The 19,231-nt window shown below is 38.6% G+C and overlaps 1 protein-coding gene and 1 long non-coding RNA gene across 15 annotated transcripts in view; one reads left to right on the top strand and one right to left on the bottom strand.

The window, feature by feature from the left end:
• The window catches only part of RALYL (RALY RNA binding protein like), a 658,970-nt gene that overhangs the window by 13,898 nt on the left and 625,841 nt on the right, over positions 1–19,231 (bottom strand). For 12 of the 14 annotated variants that reach the window (XM_081816201.1, XM_031025013.1, XM_081816192.1 and 9 more), the window contains one exon: positions 18,975–19,147. The exons of 1 other annotated variant lie outside the window; for it this stretch is intronic. In XM_081816201.1, the coding sequence (XP_081672327.1) occupies positions 18,975–19,147 (173 nt within the window). Of the gene's footprint in view, positions 1–18,974; positions 19,148–19,231 lie in introns of those variants that run through there. One more of the 14 variants, XM_081816199.1, reaches the window with a different exon arrangement.
• Positions 1–19,231, top strand: part of LOC145720928 (uncharacterized) — a 288,979-nt gene that overhangs the window by 217,839 nt on the left and 51,909 nt on the right. The gene's annotated exons all lie outside the window — the stretch shown is intronic.

Here is a 19,231-nt window from a genome sequence, read left to right as displayed (position 1 = left end):
CTTTTCATGCTATTTATCTTAAATATACCTCCTACTTATGAAAAGGAATACCTGGTTTTTCATTTTTTGGAATGAACTAAAGTTTAGTTTTAAAGATACCTTTATTTTAAGTAAAAAAAAAAGTCAACTTAATTTTTAAAATTAAATTAAAAATACTACTAGTGGTGTATAGATACAGCAAAAATCATAAGGGTACAACACAAATTAAAATTAATGAAATTTGTAAGCACTAATATGTGAAAATATCTAAGGGCACTGGAATCTTATAGACCCTGGTTGAATCTTGATTCTGCCTTTTTTTTTTTTTTAAGATTTTATTTATCTGAGAAAGAGAGAGTACAAGCAGGGAGAGCAGCAGAGGGAGAGGGGGAAGCAGGATCCCTGCTAAGCAGGGAGCCCAGTGAGGGGCTCAATCCCAGGACCCTGGGATCATGACCTGAGTGGAAGGCAGACACTCAACCGACTGAGCCACCTAGGCGCCCCGATTCTGCCTTTTACTATCAGTATGACCTTGGGGAAGTTACTTAGCCTTTCTAAAATCAGTTATTTCTAAAATATCTATCCTTTAAGTTATTTTAGGCAATAAAGGAAATTATGTATACAAAAAACTCAGCGTTGTTCCTGGAAGGTAGTGAAATGAAAAAAAAAGTATTGTTCCCCCCCTATTTATTTTGTTTTAATATAAAACAATACTTTTTTATTTATTTTGGAAATAAATAAAAATCTTCTCTGTCTCTAATTCTGTGAGCATATGTGTATGTGTGTACACATTATCTGCTTTTTAAAAATAAGCTATTTTTCCACATTTTTTTAAAAGATTTTATTTATTTATTCATGAGAGACAGAGAGAGAGAAGCAGAGGGAGAAGCAGGCTCCCAAGGAGCAGAGAGCCCGATGTGGGACTCGATCCCAGGACCCTGGGATCATGACCTGAGCCGAAGGCAGACGCTTAATGATCTGAGCCACCCAGGCGCCCCTATTTTTCCACATTTTTGAGACAGCTTAGGCCCAGAGTGATTTCACAACTTGTTTCATTCACATAGCTTTAAATGGCAGGGCTAGATGTTACTTCCAGTAGACCAGTAGACCACAGGCTGGCAAAGTTTGCTTTTAGAAGCTATTACTGAACGTTATTAAAATGTATTCCTAAAAATGTGGCAAGATAGGAAATATTAAGTATGCATAAAGTATCCAGAATACTTATCAGGTTCCAGTTGATAAGCATTCTTATCAGGTTTCCAAAGGGCTGTACTTGCATTTCATCTCAGGCTACCCCGGAGCTTGTGATTTTCCATGTTCAGAACCATTCTAAAGACAGTGAAGGTTTATAAAGGAAGAGCCTGCAGTAGAGTATGGCTGATGGTGTGGCCTGGTTTGCACTGTGAGAATTTTCATGTGTGGGGAAGCAGTCAGACAGAATCCCTGACTGCTTAGGTGATAAAGGTGCACAGTGCAGTTGGGTGACCTAGAAGTTGCCCCTTTGCAACTCGAATACTGCCTGGCTTAAAACTTCCATGCATTGCATGAAATGCATTATTTAGGCAATTAAATTCTAGAATATGGGGTAGAAATTATAAAGGTCAGCACCGTTTAAACGATTAATCTCTTTTCTGCTGTGATCCTGTCTGTTGAACTATGCATAAAATTGAAAAAAAAGTGCCACTTTTTCCTTTCTTTCAATTTCTGATTTAATAAAGTGCTTTCATACCTTTTCCCATTTCTTTTCTCACAGATTATTAGATTCAGTGTAGCTTGAGTAGGTATAACATTGGTTCCATCAGAAATACTGCTGTTAATGACTTTCTTAGCTTGCTCAAGTACAAGTTTCTTGCACTGGTATTTATCAAATGAAGGTAGTCTTTGATCTATTCATTTATTTGTATTCTGAAGAGTTTTTAAAGTTCATTATACTAATAACTTTAAAACTAGCTAGGGAAAAAAAATCAGTAAAGTCCTATGCATAGAACACACTTGGTAATGGATCAACTGTATTTGGAGCATTAAAAAAACCTGAAACTTTATTGCTAGTCATTTGGCAGATAAAATGCTCAGGTCACTAAGTTCAACAACCTCTGGAAAAGGCAATGGGAGGTGAGTACTGTAACTAACTAACCTTTCCCCTGAAAGTCTATTAATCTATCCAGTAAATATAATGTTGGAAAATCAACTCCTGTAATTTGAATATACTTTAAGACTTTAGATGAATGAATTGACTGATATATCTAAGAAATAGCTTCTGATATTTTCATATAGAATATTACTTGTGCTTAACATTTTAGATTTAGAATAAAGAAAAATATAGCAAAGGGTTCCAATGTGTTTATAGATTCAATATCACAGAAAACAGGAAGTATTACTGACATGCAGATCTGGGAAGAAGAAAATGCTGAAACTTCTTAAAAATTTAGTATTCATATAATGTTAGTGCCAGAAAATCAAGGAATATATCACTATTGTGTCAGGAATTCAACATCCATTATTTAATAGGATGAATGGGATTACTTTTATGTGCATTCTTTGAATATAAAGAGAGTTAGGCAAGGGCTCCTAGGTGGCTCAGCCATTAAGCATCTGCCTTGGGCTCAGGTCATGATCTCAGGGTCCTGGGATCGAGCCCCGCATCGGGCTCCCTGCTTCGCGGCAAGCCTGCTTCTCCGTCTCCCACTCCCCCTGCTTGTGTTCCCTGTCTCACTATCTCTCTCTCTGTCAAATAAATAAATAAAATCTTTAAAAAAAAAAAAAGATAGGCAAGGTTGAAGACACTAATTTTCACCCGGTTAAACAAATGTGGTGAACACTCACCTGAAGTGTTTGTGCTTCAGTGTCTGGTGTCTTCACTGACACACAGTTGTCCGTAAAACAGGGAAGAGTGACAAGGCACCAGAGAATTGAACAGAACATGCCTCTAATACGCCATGGTGCACACAGGCAGCATTAGAAACCAGGCAGGGAATATAGACAAAGTGTGGTTTAAATTTTATGACTCTAAATGATATTACCATGGTTACAGTGCCATTTTTTTTATAATGCCCTTTTAACCAGTGCAATCTGTAGAATCTTTATGTGTCCCCCTAAACGGGAGGTAATTCTAGCTAAAGTATTCTTTAAAAGTCAAATGAAGCAAATCTACACCTACTAGGCAATCAGTGAATTATTTCTTTCTCATGAGTGGCTTACAGAAAAATGGAAAACATTTTCAAACATCAGTAATAAGCTTTGCTAAGCATATTCATAAGAAAAGTGTTCACATATTATGGAATTATTTTCTTATAGAAATAAAATTCTTTTGTTCTCTTATGCTTTCTTATTTCTTATTTTTTTTTTTTGCTTTCTTATTTCTTGAAAATACTGTGCAAATATTAGCATTTCAAAATTTCACATGTTGTTTTAATACTTTAATACATATTGTTTGTTTTAAAGCTAGAAATTTAGAAAGCACTGGCCAACTAGTGGTGGTTAACAAAATTTACCTTGTACTTACATTCCTATTTACCCTTAATAGGCCCTGTATTTAAAAAAATCTACCATATCTATTTTCGTCAGTGAATTCCAAAGAGACCTTTTAATCTTTTTTTTTTTTTAGATTTTTATTTATTTATTCATGAGAGACAGAGAGAGAGAGAGAAGCAGGCTCCCAAGGAGCAGGGAGCCCGATGCGGGACTCGATCCCAGGACCCTGGGATCATGACCTGAGCCGAAGGCAGACGCTTAACCATCTGAGCCACCCAGGCGCCCCAAAGAGACCTTTTAATTGGCAAGTTCAACTTTAAGTAACAATGAAGGGGTGCTTAACAGCCCAACAACTGTGTAACAATGAATTAATACTCTAGTCATGGTATTAGTTTTATAGAATATGTGCAGATTGAAGAATATGTTTTAGGATATAAATCTTTAACTAGAATGTAAGCTTCATCTGTGAATGAGGCACCCTCCACCCCCAAAAGAGGCATTTTCTCTCTTTCTTTCTCTCTCTCTTTCAAGCAAAGGAAGGGGGAGGGGCAGAGGGAGAGGGAGAGAGAGAATCCCAAGCAGGCTCCATGCCCAGTGCAGATCCCAACAGGGGCTCAATCTCACAACCTCAAGATCATGACCTGAGCTGAAATCCAGAGACAGGCACTTAACAGACTGAGCCACCCAGGCACCCCTAAAAGAGGCATTTTCTTTCTTATTTACTGACCTTTACTAGTGCTTAGAATGGTGCCTGAACATAATAATCACTTATAATGATCATAATAATCATTAATAAGTATTTGCTGGTTGCTTGAATAAAAATGGCATGAATGGAAAAACACGTATCTAGTTAAACTGTTTCTGTTGCATAAAACTCTTAACATCACTAGGGCTCTCTTCCCAATCGTGTATACCCTTTGGAATTCTGGAATAATTTATAGGAAGAGAAATATTTGTTTGCCTCTCAGAATCTTAGAACAGTTTATTGATTTAATGTTATGTGGCTAGACAACATCAGAACTATGGTGTGGGGTTTTATCATCTGACACAAAAATAGGCTTTCTGAGCAAACCATATACATACATCGGTTATTTTAAGAACCTTATGTTACTGGGGCACCTGGGTGGCTCAGTCGGTTAAGCGGCTGCCTTTGGCTCAGGTCATGATCCCAGAGTCTTGGGATCGAGTTCCGCATTGGGCTCCCTGCTCAGCGGAGAGCCTGCTTCTCCCTCTCTTTCTGCCTGACTCTGCCTACTTATGCTCTCTATCTCTGTCAAATAAATAAATAAAATCTTAAAAAAAAAAAGAACCCTATGTTACTGATATCAGTATGTAGCATCTTACTCATCCTTAATGGAAAAATGGGAGTTACCTCTTAGGCAGCCAGAATATGACACATCTACTCCATAGAACTCCTTATGTGTGTGTATGTGTGTTTGATCACTTGGATGGGAATCCCTGCCCATAGATTATCTAGTCTCTGTGTGCAGCAGATCAATGTGAGGAGACCAAGATTCCATTGGTGAGGGTTAAGAGATGGGGGTTGAGTGAGATCTAAAGATTAAAACACAAAAATCTAGAATTTGTCAAGTGTGATTATGTATGGTTAAGTAAATGATAGACAAATTCTCCTTCCTAAATGAGATCATTATGTACCCTCTTTTATTTCTTGACTAGTTCCTTTCTTCTTAGTATCCCCATAGAAATGAAAATAATTTTTCCAAATTTGAAATCACTGTAACTTCTCTCAGATTTCAAATGGTTCTGTTAGCCTACAAATTCCTATACCTCAGTTCCACAGAGATGATCTCAAAAGAGTATCTTGATGTACACTAATAAAATGTGCTGGAATTTTAAGACAACAAAAGTTGAAAGGGACATGTATAAACACTATAATGAAATCATTTAAATGTTTTCCTTTCAGAGTTATTAAAATTTCCTACAACTGGCACTTCCCTTAAATTTTGTTACTTGAGGGAAGAGATTAAGTTTGCCATACACATATACTTATAGCAGTGATTTTTATAAACATGATCTTATTTAATCCTTTCAATAACCTGCAAAAACTTCCTTTAACAGATGTGGAAGTAAGCCTCAGAGAGTCAGTGATTTGCCTAAGGTCCTGTAGTTATTAAAAAGCATGCCCATCTGAATCTAAAACCCAAATAACCCTTCTGAATTGTTAAACTTACATCTGGCACTTTGTAAGGAAAACACTTTTTTCCATTTAAAAAAAGGCAAAGAGCAATTTCCCCTTGCCTTTTTTCTTAGAGTGTCTCTTTGGAGGTCTAGTGAATCTGGGTCTTTCCTTTAACCTTTGACATAAAGATAAATCCCATTAAGGGTAAATCCCATTCTCCAACGTTTACAGTGTAGCATAGCTCCAAGATTACCAGCCAGATAACCTCGAGACATATGATAATGTTGAATTTTACCACAGCCCTGTGATCCTGAAAAACAGTGAAGGTTAAGGACAACCCTCTTCCCTGTCCCCCCATTCTACCCTTTGTGTTTTGGGAAATGGCTTACCACAAAGAACCATCCTTCCCCATTTGACTTAGATAAGACTTAGTGATGCCTGCTTGTTTACCTATGACACAGTTAGACACAGACTCTCCAAATTCCCATTCTTAGTCTCATAAATGATTAGCTGAACTGTTCCATCCGTGATGATCAATGAGAATAACACGCCTGTTAACTAAATTTTGGTTAAGTTCCTCTTCTTCTTCTAGAACTCTAAACTTAGGTCCACTATCAGCCTGAGCCAATATACAACTACTCTGGAAGGGCCCCTCTGGGAAAATAGGCTGGGCCCAGGGTAAAACATTACCTGATCTATTATTCAGTTTGCCACCCTTTCACCAATTTCCCCACATTCAGTTAGCTCCAGCTTTGTTTACTCCTCTCCATAAAAGGAAAACCCTTTTAGCTTAACTCTTGAGATGCTTGCAGAGCTTATGGCTCTCTATTGCAACAACCTCATCCTCCCTTGCAGTAATCCTTCCAAATAAAGCATCTGCTTACCAAATTTGTATTTGTTTTTAATTTGACATATGTAATAGGAGAGCTCTGGATTTGGCTCTGAGAACTCTTCGGAGCTGTACAGGAGATTGTCACAAGGTTCAGCTTTTTGTCTCTTGAGGAGATAAATGTTCTGCCTTGCTGCATAAAATGCGTGAGATTTTGTCCTAATAGCCAAGATGGCCTTAACTTTCTCCCTAGCTTGACTAAACTTTAGGCAGGTTTCTTCCTGTCTGGAGGACCCTGACCTCCATTTTCTTAGAGCATTTACTTTAGAGAACTTGTATTTGCAAATTCTCTCTGTCCCTTTGAGATGTAAATCTTCTCCCACCTTCTTGTCTGGTTCACAATTTAGTTCCTTCTTTCTCAAGGATCTGCACGCCTTCCTTTGAAATGTACTCATCAAGGAAGATAGCGCCCCCTACTCCCAGTCTCTGAGAGGGCAGGGGCCTAATTAGGTAAGTGACAATTAGCTGACATAGATGGCCTAATCACCTTGATCAACCTTTCTGCTAATGTCTCTTAGTACTTTTCCACCAGCTCACCCCAGGCTTAAAAACTCTGCTGCCTTTCCTTTGAACAAAGTTGAATTCAGTCTTTTTCTTCCATTGCCATAGATAGTCTTGAATACAGTCTTCCTTACCTGTTGAATTCTAGCCAGTGCAATTTTTCTTTGGCACTAACATTGTGGTCACTTTGGTGCTAGCTTACATGCAAGTAAATCTGTGAATATTTACTCAAAATTTACATTTTCTGTTCTATACTGGGAGGGAAGGGTCTTTCTGTTGCCTGGATTGCTTTATTTCTCCAACAACTTTCATCACTCACCTTCAATACTTCAGATTGCTCTATTTTCCTCTAGAACATTATAACGTTTCTAGAAAAGCAGTTCTTTTTTTGTTTGTTTGTTTTTGTAAATTTAAGGCTTGTTTTGGACTGCCTCTCATTTCTAAGACTTCAGAACCTTTCTATTCTCTTCCTCTTTTGTTTTCCTCTGTATAGATACTCTGGGATGGTGAAAATATTTTATTTTGTTTGGATCTATACTCTAGATTTATTACTTTGCCTTTTAACATCATGACAGGCAGTTTGGAAATTACACGTCTACCACAATACTTCTCACATCTCAGAAGCCCTTAGCTCTAAAGCCCATTTGCTAATGACCACGTTGCTGTCCTAGCTGCAGTTGGAACCAAAGCATCTACATACTTACGTGGGCATATTTTAGTTTTGAATTCTCTGAAGTTTATTATCTTACGAACTTGTGACTTTCAGCTTTTTGTGGGCTTAGAAATTGCAGATTGGGAGTGAGAGAGAGGCTTATTTCTTGGTTTGTTTTATAACTTGGTGTCCTAGCTTTACTAACTAAATTCAGGTTACTTCAAATTTGCATTTTTATCACTCATGGGAGGTAATAATACAGAACCACTGAAAACCAACACAACAGAGTCAACACTGCTGTGTTGACTTTGATGTGTTGGTTTTAAGCCTCCTTCTGTTGTTCCTCTTCAGTGCCTTTAAGATGCACAGAATGCTGCCTGAATGACCTAGTGACTAAGTTATAATGAAAACTGTTTGCTTCTCTGCTTTGTATAATAACCCTCTAAATCACAGAGGGCATGCATACAAAAGTAATAGTTAGAACACAATCTGATTAGAATACACAATAAAATGTGCTTAAAGATAGGAGGGGGCTCATAGTTTGAGGGAATCTGAGGACATTTTCCTCTCTTTCTTTATTAAATATTCATTAACATTAACATGTGCTAAAGCACTATACTAAGGAAAACTACAAAATAAAATAAGCCCTGAGAAATTCACAATCAATAAGCCAGAAAGAAGGGAAATCACTAATTACAATATAGCAAATTAAGTATGATGAGATATGTATAGAATGTGGTCTAAAGAACAAAGCAAACCCAAATGTATCCAGGATAGGTTGGGGGCTTTGTCCAGGGATGGACTCATGACATGTGACAAGGCTCTTGAAGACACAGGATGTGTTGATCAACCAGACAAAATAAAGAAGGGGAAGGGTATTCAAGTTAGAAGGAACAGCATACCCATATAGCATGACATAGCGTGTCAAGGACCATCAGGTAATCCAGCATCCCTCTATCTATCCACCTCATCCACCTCCCCCCCGCTCCCCATTCCCTACCATATGCTGGATACTATGCTATGCATGAGGGATCCAAAACCAAAAGACATCATCCAGCCTGCAAAGAGCTTTTAGTCCAGTTGGAGAAAGAGACATTTTTAAAAAGTAAGAGCAACAATGAAGTGAGTGTTCTAATAGAAGTCTGTGTGAGCTATGGAGGACGCACTTAACTCTACCTGGGATTATCAGGAAGCTTTCTAGAGGGTGTCATATTAGAGCTGAGTAATGAAATAAAAGTGGATGTTCACCAGTATGAGGAACAGAATGACATTCCAGGAAAGTTAATCCCTTTCCTCACCCTGCAGGCAACCTCTGTTCATTTAAATGCAATTATGAAGTACTGTACTCTTTTGTACAAAGCATTTTTCACTTAGCATAATTTTTTTAAAAGATTTTTCTGCATTGTTGCATGTATCACTAGCTTGTTCCCTTTTGTTGCTGAATAGTCTTCAATGCATATATCCATTTTCTGACTGATGGATTGTTTCTAGTTTTTGGATATTCTGGGAAAGCTGCTAAAACATTCTTACACAGGTCCTGTCTAGACATATATTTTCATTTCTCTTGAATGCTTAGGAGTTGAATTGCTAGCTCATTATGTCTAGTTTTATAAGAAATTGCCAGATGTTTCTAAATGGTTATTATATTGTATCTTCCTACCAACCATGTTGGAGAGTTTGAGTGGTCCACATCTTTGCCAACATTTCACTCCATCAGTCCATTTGGCTATTTTGGGGCCTATGCAGGGTTACTTTTTTGTAGTTTTAATTTGTATTTTCCTGAAGACTAATGATTTTGAGCGAGTTTTCATGTGCTTACTTCTTCTTTGGTGAAGAATCTATTTGTCCTTCCTTCTTCAAGTACCATGTGCTCTATCTCAAGGCTTCTCAACCCTGGCTACGCATTAAAACATCTTTGGACTTTTGCTTTGTCTCCACCCCAACTCTGATTTAATTGTTACAGGCTGAGGCCCCTGTCATTGGTATTTATAAAAAAGCACTCTTGGTGATTCTATGGGTGCCCAAGTTTGAAAACCTTACTGCTGTGGTCCAGTGGTTCTTAATTTCCTTAGGTATCAGAATAACCTGGAGGGTTTGTTAAAAAACACAGATTGCTGAGATCCACCTCCAGAGTTTCTGATTCTCTGAGTCTGGGTTAGAGCCTGAGAATTTGCTTTTCTAACAAGTTTCCACATGATGTGATGCTGCTGGTCCTGGGACCACCATCTGAGAATCACTGCTTTAGCCAAACGAACCAACCAACTTCTCAATAGACACCAAATTCTGTCAAGCCATTCTGGGTGTATTCTGTTCTCTCTGTTGAGATCCCATCTAACTCTTTGTCTTCTTGCACATGCTTTTTCATTCTCTAGGAACCAACATGAGTGTCTCAACCTTCATGAATTCTGCTCAGATTCATTTCCTCTCTCATTTCTCTGCCACACTCTATTGCCATGATTCCTGTGGTAATTGTACTTACCACACTGTTTGGTTAATATCTGTTTATTTGTTCTGGCTGCAGCATTTCCCTCTTCCACACAGTGTGAGTGCTATAAAATCAGAAATCACTATGCCTTGTCCTTTGAATCTTTAGCAACTAACAATATCTGGCACATTACTGAGTTTCCACTATTTTATTTAAAAATTCTTTTGATTGTTGTTTTAATGAATGAGTGGCTGGATGACTAAGAGAAAATGTAATATATAAGGCTTCTCACATACTCAGATTCTGTAAAACTACAATTGACCACCTGTTATTAAATTGGCGGCCAGATCATAGGAGCCAGAGAGCAAATCTACAGCGACGACTAAAAATAAAAGCCACATATCATCCCAGGCTACAGTGAGCATTATTTTTTTTCTTTTTTTTAAAGAAAAAGCATAAAAAAGGGGACTTGAAAGGAATTCTTTTGAATTGAATAAGCCAGCAAATATAAAATCAAAGAAAACTTTAAAAAGATGAAAGCAAAGTATGATTTTTCTCGGAGTATTACATTTGTTTCCCGAAGACTTTCTTATCAAATAAGAAGTGCTTTATAAAAAATCAAATCTCCAGAGATTTTTAAAAAACAAAGTTCCATTTGAAGACTGTTGCTAGAAATGTTGTAAGGTTTTATTGAAATATTCCTTTGCAAACTGAGATAGTAATGGATAACAATTTCCTTGCTCACATTGTGCTGGAGACTAAGTGCTGTTCATGAGGTATCTCATTTAACCCCTACAAGAGCCCTAGAAAGTGGGTATGATTATTCCAATTTCACTGATGACAAAACAGAGGCTGAAGGAAATTAAATAATTTGTTCAAGGCCAGTGTTCAAACCCATTTTTATGGAGGGTTGCCAGATGAATTACGGGATGCCAGGTGAATTTGAATTTCAGACAGATAACAGAAGGCTTTTGCATTGTTTCGTTTTGTTACAAGTACGTCTCATGTAGTATTTGGGACATGATTATATTAGAAAATTATGCATTGTTTATTTGAAATTCAAATTTAAGTGGGTGTCCTGTATTTTTATTTGCTAAATCTGAAAACCCTACTTTTATCTCACTCCAGAAAAATTGGCCTCAGACCACGAGGTTGCATTGTGTCCTAATTCTCTCTTATATAAAGGCAATCCCCAATTTACTGACATGAAATTTATGGGCCGAACTTCAAACAGTAAGCACGGCATCAAGGCCCTTTAGGATCTGGACTCCACCTTCCCGTTCTCCCATCCAGGGGCCTCACAAGCGCCAAGGCACTGAGGCGGGAGCTGAATGACGTGGGCCTTGGAGGCCAGCGTGGCTCCTGTGGAGCGAGTGGGGGAGAAGTCGGAGCCGAGTCAGAGGCTCCACGATGTAGGGGTTTGGCGACCCCCGTGAGGGCACGTGTTTCTACTCTGAGTGAGGCGGGCAGCTCTTGGGGAGTTTCAAACAGAATGACATGCCCTGGCTGGCGTTTTAACCGGAGCAAACTGGGCGCTGTTTGGAAAACCACAGTTAGAAACAGGGATGTGGTGCAAATATTCAGGCGGCAACTCAAGTGGCTGCTTTCCTTGATGGCGGACTCCTCGTTGGTGGGTTCAGGCTGCCAGTGGTGTTATGCTGGGCTCTGGGTGTCAGCTTCCAACTTGGAGCCGAGGAGAGGGGCGTCGTGGTCTCAGCTTTAAGGTGGAACCTGGTGTTGTTTCATACGGAGACCTGAAGGGGGGTAGCAAAGTCTGTGTCTAGACTGCACCCTCAAGGGGAGATTGGGTGGTGGACAGGCGGCAGGGGCACATGACCGGACATGTTCCCGAGCCTAAATGAGACACTTCCTGGGATCCCCAGAACCAAGTGGGAGAGACTTGGGGGTGGGGCTGGCAAGGTACTGCAACTGTGCAGGGGTCCAAATGAGGCTGGAAGACGTTTGTGATTGGTCTGTGACCTAACTTACAACATACCTGGATAGGCCTGGAAACATGAGGGTTAGCAAAATTAAATAAAAGAAGTTAAAAGGGACAAGAAGACACAAAAGGAGATATGAAAGGATACAGTGCCATACAAAAAACCAATAAACACTTAGCAAATTTTTAACTAAATGTCTCCTTTGTGCTAGGCATGCGCTTTTCAGACATTACCTCATTCATTGTTCACAACAATCCTGGGGCAGGCATATATTATTACCAAACCCCTTTTATAGATGAAAAAAGTTGAGGCCAGCGAGGACACAGGTAAACAGCTTATACAAACTCATGGAGATGTGAACTATTGCTGTCAAACTGTAGGCAGAGTTCATTTTTTTTTTTTTTTAAGTAATCTCTATGCTTAACGTGAGGCTCCCACTCTCGACCCTGGGAGTCAGGAGTCAGCCGTTGTTTAAAAACAACTAAGCCATCAAGCCTCCACCTCAGCGGTGGGGCGGGGGGAGGGGGGGTTGTAATCCTAATGAGCTAGGCATAGTTCTGTAGCTAAAATAAAAATGACAGAAATCAAGAGAGATGCCAAGAAGAGCAAGTCTGAAAATCACAACGAGGAACACTTACTACAGAGAGACCAGAGCTCCTGAAGAGGCAGGATTCCAGTGTGGAGAGCCGGAGAAGAGGTGTCCACCTGTCACACCCTTTGCCTCCCATCAAGTGCTTAGCCGTCTCCCATTTCTGTTGAGAAGAGCTGGCCAATTAGCTGCAGAGGCTCTGGCCATTCATACCTCAGCAGCAGCCCACCCAGGCCAGGTCCCTTGCAGCACACAGGTGCCATGATTGCTCATCGTATCCCTAACTGTCCAAATTACAGATTCAAGATGAAGTCAAGATGAAGGTCTCTGAATGCTGCAGGGAAATACAGGCCCAAATCAAACAGGTTAAGTAACCACTTTCTTGCTTCCTTGTGATACATACCTCTAACTAATTTAGATGACACTACCTTTGGGAGTGTGTCTCCCAAGTTCTTGGTTCTCCAGCTAGCATTCAGCCCAAATGATGAAAATGAAGAGACGGATGCATGGTTGATAAAGGGGAGCATCAAGGTCAAGGATTTCATAAGGAAAAAAAAAAGTTTCGAAAAGAAGGTGACATTTTCAGTCTGGTTCATAAAGACCCAAAAGAGCAATCAGAATACTTTATGTGTTTCAGATCTTCAGTGGCATATCAGAGTGTTTGCTTAGAGGTCTCTCCAAATATGGGGTTCAATTTGTGGTCCAGATCTTTCCCAATGTGCACAGAAATTCAAAACTTTATAAGCCCAGGTGACTTGCTTAGTTGAATGTTTTGTTAAGTGCTGAAAAATGTATTACAACATAGTACTGAGCTTGCATGCCTAAGTATTACACAATCTAGCTAGGTAATTCTACTGTGGATGCTTACTAGATTTACTTGATCTGATTGTATGTAGTCAGCAAAAGCAAAAGCAATTACAAGTAGAATTCGAAAGAGCTCAAATTCTTTATAATCCATTTAAATGTTTGGTTTGTCTATAGTTTCCTTTGTGAATTGATGGTTTAGCTCTGCAGTTTCAAACCTCGGCCTGATAAAAGTACAGATTTCTGGGCTCTTACCCAGATAATCTGTATCAGCATTTTCAGCAGCACCTTAGGTATCTGGATGTAAGTCAACCAAGAACTTTGCTTTGGAAAACAATGAATAGCCTCTCTAAGGGCCTTTAACATATCTGACAGCTTTGTAATGTCCTAGAGTGTATACAGAAGCCTTTTCTCATACACCTGGTAGAGTTCATTTGCCCTTTTGAATTAGCAGGGTACTAAGCACTTACTTTTCTATAATATGTCCCATTATGGCATAGACTACTTTTATTTTGGATCATGTTATTTTATATAAAAGGCGGTAACAACTTTGGTGGATATGAAAAAAAAATAAAAGAGCCTGAAAGGTATAAATGTCTTATTTGTGAAGTTTTAGTCATTTTATAAAAAAAGTCTATCATCTATCTATCTATCTATCTATCTATCTATCTATCTATCTATCCATCCATCCATATTTCCACCCACCCACCTACCTACCTATCATACGAAATATCTAATGTATTTTGTATATTTAATATATTTTTTATAAAATGGTCTGGGAACAATGAAAGCTGATTTGAATATTCTTTTCTCAAGCTTAGCACATACTGTCACTTTAATTTGGCATCCTTTGAGATAAAGTTCCAATTTTACTTCTGCCAGGAGCCTTTCTGGACCATCCTATCTATGTGTGATTCCCCATTTGTAAACTGTATCTTCATATGGTTCTTAACATACTGCTTTTTTTTTTTTTTTTTTTTACCTGTAGCCTTTATCCTCAGTTGGTTTATATCCTTCTTGAGGGAAAACATAGGATTTTCCTTCTTTATTTCCATAGCAAAAACCTCAGTGCCATTCATTAGTGTTCAATCAATAAATATTTGCTAATGGATTTATTCAGAAATAGGAGTAGGGTAGTGGTATGCTAGTGTATGTGTAGTTCTTTAATACAGAGTTCAATTTTAAATAAATTCAAGTCTTAATTCCTATGCATTAATGAAATATGTAGGCATAGAAAATTGTAGAATCACAGGTTTTTAGCTTCGGCTGGCTGCTTATAAATTACCAAGTGCATGTCTATTATTTTTTACATGAGGAAATCAGTGTTCTTTAGGGCACTAAGCTACCTGAAAAAAGGAATCATTTACTTAAACATTTCATTTCATACATAAAACAATAGTTTTAGTTATCTTTGCATTTTTTGGTAGCACCTGGTAGCACCACAGAATAGGCACCCAAATGTCAGCTGAATGGATTGCTTCACGGAAATCAGTTTCACTAACTGGATATTTAGAATGAGACAATGAATGGACAGCTTGTGCCTTCAGCTTCTCACATGCTCCACAAGGGGTACCACCAACTACAGCTGTCCCATTAGCTCATTTTGCTGGATCTCTCTTGCTTCAGATACAATTCTTGTTTCCTGTTCATTCCAGATTTTCTTTGAGCACCTGCCTGAGCATGTGGATTCTAGCTCTTCTTTCTGACTCCTACTGCATGTGTTAAAAACCTAATTATATTGTATCCTTCCTGAATCCGTAATCATATCTGCCTTTCTAAAAGAGAAGATTTATGCTTTTACTTTTCTTTTCAGGAACCACGGATGATCTGGTTCATGTGGTCTGGAAAGGAGAAAACAGTGGGCACCAGATAGAGGAATTTTCTCTTGGCCGGTCACTAGGAGGTACTCCTCAGTCTCCGTTTAGATTGCTCAACCTCATTCATTGTTTTCCAAGTCTTAGAAACAAAGTGAGATATTAGATATAGGGTTTAATTCTTCAGTACCCTAAGCCCCCAGTTATAACACAAGGGTAGAGGGAGAAAAACCCAAGCATCTCTAGCAACAGTAATGCTGATCAGTTACTGCTGATCGGTGTGTTTAGAGTGTAAACCAAGCACCATGGTTTGGATTTATTCCCTTGGCTGCATGACCAATCCTTGCTCCTTCAGATGTAGTGCTCCTGGAACAGACTCACTCGGAGTAAAGATCAAACAGAATGCATTTTAGAAATTTCTGATCTAACCTTACTATTTTTCAGATAAGGAAGCTGAGACTCAGAGAAGTTATTTGTTTTAAGGTGATTCAATTGGATTGGATAGTGACAGATCTGGGACTAACACTGGCCATGCGGTCTCTTTCATGGCAGCTGACTTTTGGTAACTGTCTTATTCTTTTACTTCTTTTACTTCCTCTTTTACTTTTATTTGATATTTGGAGTGATTTCATGCCCATGTAGATGACCAGTCTTGCAGCTGAGCCTCGAAGTTCCTTGAATTCTTCATATGCAGTGACTTTTGCTCTGATCCCACTTCCATCACTGCCTCCTATGGATCTTCTTATCACTTAACTGTCACATGTCTGAAATATCTCAGTCTCTAAGTACAGCCTTCACTTTTCTCATATGCATTTCATTTTCCCTCCCTTTAAATGCATAGGACTTTCCCTTTCTGCCTCCATTTTCTCCTTGTCAGCCCCCTCCTATGTTCCCCTCTTCCCTGGTCAGGTTCAACTGCATGATTCATCTAGTTAGCCAGTCTTTACTAATGTCCTCAATGCTCTTTATTTGTTGTTTTTCTTTGCGCTTATCTCACAAAAATCCAACTGAATGTGTTGGCTTTCTCCATGCTTCTACCAGGGCTGACACAAGCCAATGGAGAACACCCCACAGCTGGGCTGATTAATGCCTCTACAACAGTGGTTCTCAAGGTGTGGTCCCCAGACAGGCAGTCCCAGACTCACTCAGCATACTGAATCAGAAACTCTTGGAATGAAATACAACAATCTGTATTTTAACAAGTTCTCCAGGTAATCCTGATAGACTCTAAAGTTCGAAAAATACTACTTATTAAATCTTTGTCTTTAACCTCAATTGGCTATTAACACTAGCTGTCAATCTTTATATGTTTTCTAAATTAGTGATCCTCTATATTTTACATACTAGCTTCTTTAAATCTCCATTCTCCTCCAATCTGTGGTCCTGCCTGTCTCTTCTCACTCTCCAGAGATGATCACCTTCTGACTTATACAGTTTGTGCTTGAACTCCCTTAAGCACCTGCCACCAAATCCTCAGACTTATTGCAGTTAGTTGCAGTGGTAGAGTGTTCCTCTTCATGTTGAGGGCCAGCCCCACACACCTGCTCTAGATTCCTTTCCCTTCAGCATTGGGAACTTTCTCCCTTTCTCTTTATCAAGTTCTCTCTCTCCACTGACATCTTCCACCCGACCTCATCACAATTTACATTCATACACTTGGGGATTTTGATTTTAAGTGTCATAAAAAGCACTCTAGGATTTTTTTTTCTTTTTTTTTATTCTTATGTTAATCCCCTACATTACATCATTAGTTTTAGATGTAGTGTTCCATGATTCGTTGTTTGTGCATAACACCCAGTGCTCCATGCAGAATGAAAGCACTCTAGGATTTTAAGCAAGGGAGTAACATTACCTGATGTACATAGTTTATGAAGATTTTTATCTTTCTTGTGTGGAGAATGGATTGCATGAGCTGAACCAAGAAAATCAGTCTGGCTGTAGAGGAGATGTAACTAGCTTTGGGTTATGATTTTGAAGTAGAATTAATAGAGGAGGGTGGAGAGAATCAAAGGTAATCCTAGTCTTCTTGGTTTTAACAACTGTGTGGATAATGAAGTTGTTTATCAGAATGACAAAGACTGGGAAGGGATAAGATGACTGGAAAAAAACCAATAATGTTTTGGTCATGTTGAGTTTCAATTGTTTATTGGAGGAGATCTATGAAGAGACAGGCATCTAAATACATGAGTCTAGAATTCCAGGGAGAGATCAGGAATACAAATTTAGATTTAGGAATTTTTTGGCCTATAGGTGACATTTAAAGCTCTGTTATTGATTGAAGTCATCCCGGAAAAGTGTGTAGAAAGAGAAGGTAGCCTATGACAAAGCCCTGGGCTACTCTAATATTTAAAATGGGAGTATGGAGTCAAAGTTTCTAACACAGGAAAATGGGAATGAGCAATTGGTATGTTAGGAGAATTTCTCAGAATTCTCCTAATCAATTCTCAGCCAAATTCTTCAGAGAAGTAAATGAAAATAAGAACAGAGAGGTAACCATTGGAAATGGCAACACAGGGGGCTCCAGAGACCTTGGCAAAAGCACTCACAATAGAATGGTAAAAACAGAAGTCTGATTAGAATGGGCTGAGGAAATTAAGTTATTGAATTGGTTTGGCCTGAGGAAAAGCTGAAAGATCTGTTAGTCCTTCATTCTAGTCCCTGCTTAATAGATTCCTGAAATCAAAAACCATCCTAAAAAGTGACTTAAGTCCTTCAAGCTGATGCCGACTTTTGGAGAAAAAAGGGTGGTTATTAAAGTCTCTGAAAAGTTTAAATGAAGGTCCCATACAATTTAAACAGAACTAGAATGTTAAAAATCAATATAGAGCTTCCTAAATGAAACGATTGATAGGGTAGTTACCATACCAAAACAACAAACACCATGACAAAATTAGTTAAGTAATAATAGGTATTATAACAAATTGGAATCTGATATTACCTGGGATAAGTCAAGTTTCATATGATCAGTCCCTAGATATTTGAGAGTTGGCAACGTGCACACACACACACACACACTCACACTTGCCACCCTCTCATCATTTTTATTAGTCAATCCCTTTAAGATAGTATGTTTAATTTCATGGATGATAAAATATGAGAAATCGCATCCTCATCAGCATATATTTATGAAGTCCCAGGTGTACATATATAGGAAAGGACATTAGATATGAGCACTATGATTATAACAAAATTGGGGAAATAAAACATATAAGGAATCAAGTCTTGGCTAAATCCCCAACTCATAAAAGCTATCAAGCAGCACATGTTCTAAAGATGGTGAACTGGCCATATATCAAGGGTCATCTTAGTCTGCAGACTATGGAAATAACTGTCGGCCATACAACTAGTAAAGATAATTATCTTCAGTGAATGACACTATTTAATAAGAGAGGGAGCCATGTATTTTCCATTAGATGGTCGTTTGTTGCAAGAATATTTTATCAACGTACAGTTCACATATAATTGCTCAAATGCAAGATTCCTTTTGTGATGGAGCATTTGGGAAAGAGAATCTTTCATTTCACTTTAACTATAACTAATCTCACAGATAATATTTCAATTGTCCATTCATTTACTCTGTCATATTTTAAGTTAACATGAATGTATTGAGCACTTATTATGTGCAAAGCACTGTACTGATGTTGCCTTAAATATATGCATATAAGAATGAAATAAGCCCCAAATATTAAATCTTTATTTTAGAATGAATGAGTTGCTGACATGCTGGTGCTATTACCAAGGGGTGTGAACACCAAATGTTTAGTTCCTACCAGCTCATGACCCCCATCTTCATCGAAGTCCTCCTCTATCCCATCAGTCATCTCTTCTCCATCCGCATCTGGCCCTCCTTCAGCAGGCTCCTCTGTAGAGTGATCTGCATTCTCTGACACACATTCATCTTGGATCAGCTCTATACTCTCTTCCAATTGCTTCTTCTGAGCTTCTGGGGGGGGGGGGGAGAAAGCAAATGACTACTACCTTGGGTTGCTCACGAGCCATTTGGATAAACCATGAAAAACAGTCTATG

Source organism: Leptonychotes weddellii, chromosome 4 (genome assembly GCF_054177405.1).
Source record: "Leptonychotes weddellii isolate Sample4059 chromosome 4, ASM5417740v2, whole genome shotgun sequence".
Classification (NCBI taxonomy): Eukaryota; Metazoa; Chordata; class Mammalia; order Carnivora; family Phocidae; genus Leptonychotes; species Leptonychotes weddellii.
This window is presented reverse-complemented; position numbering and strand designations above follow the sequence as displayed.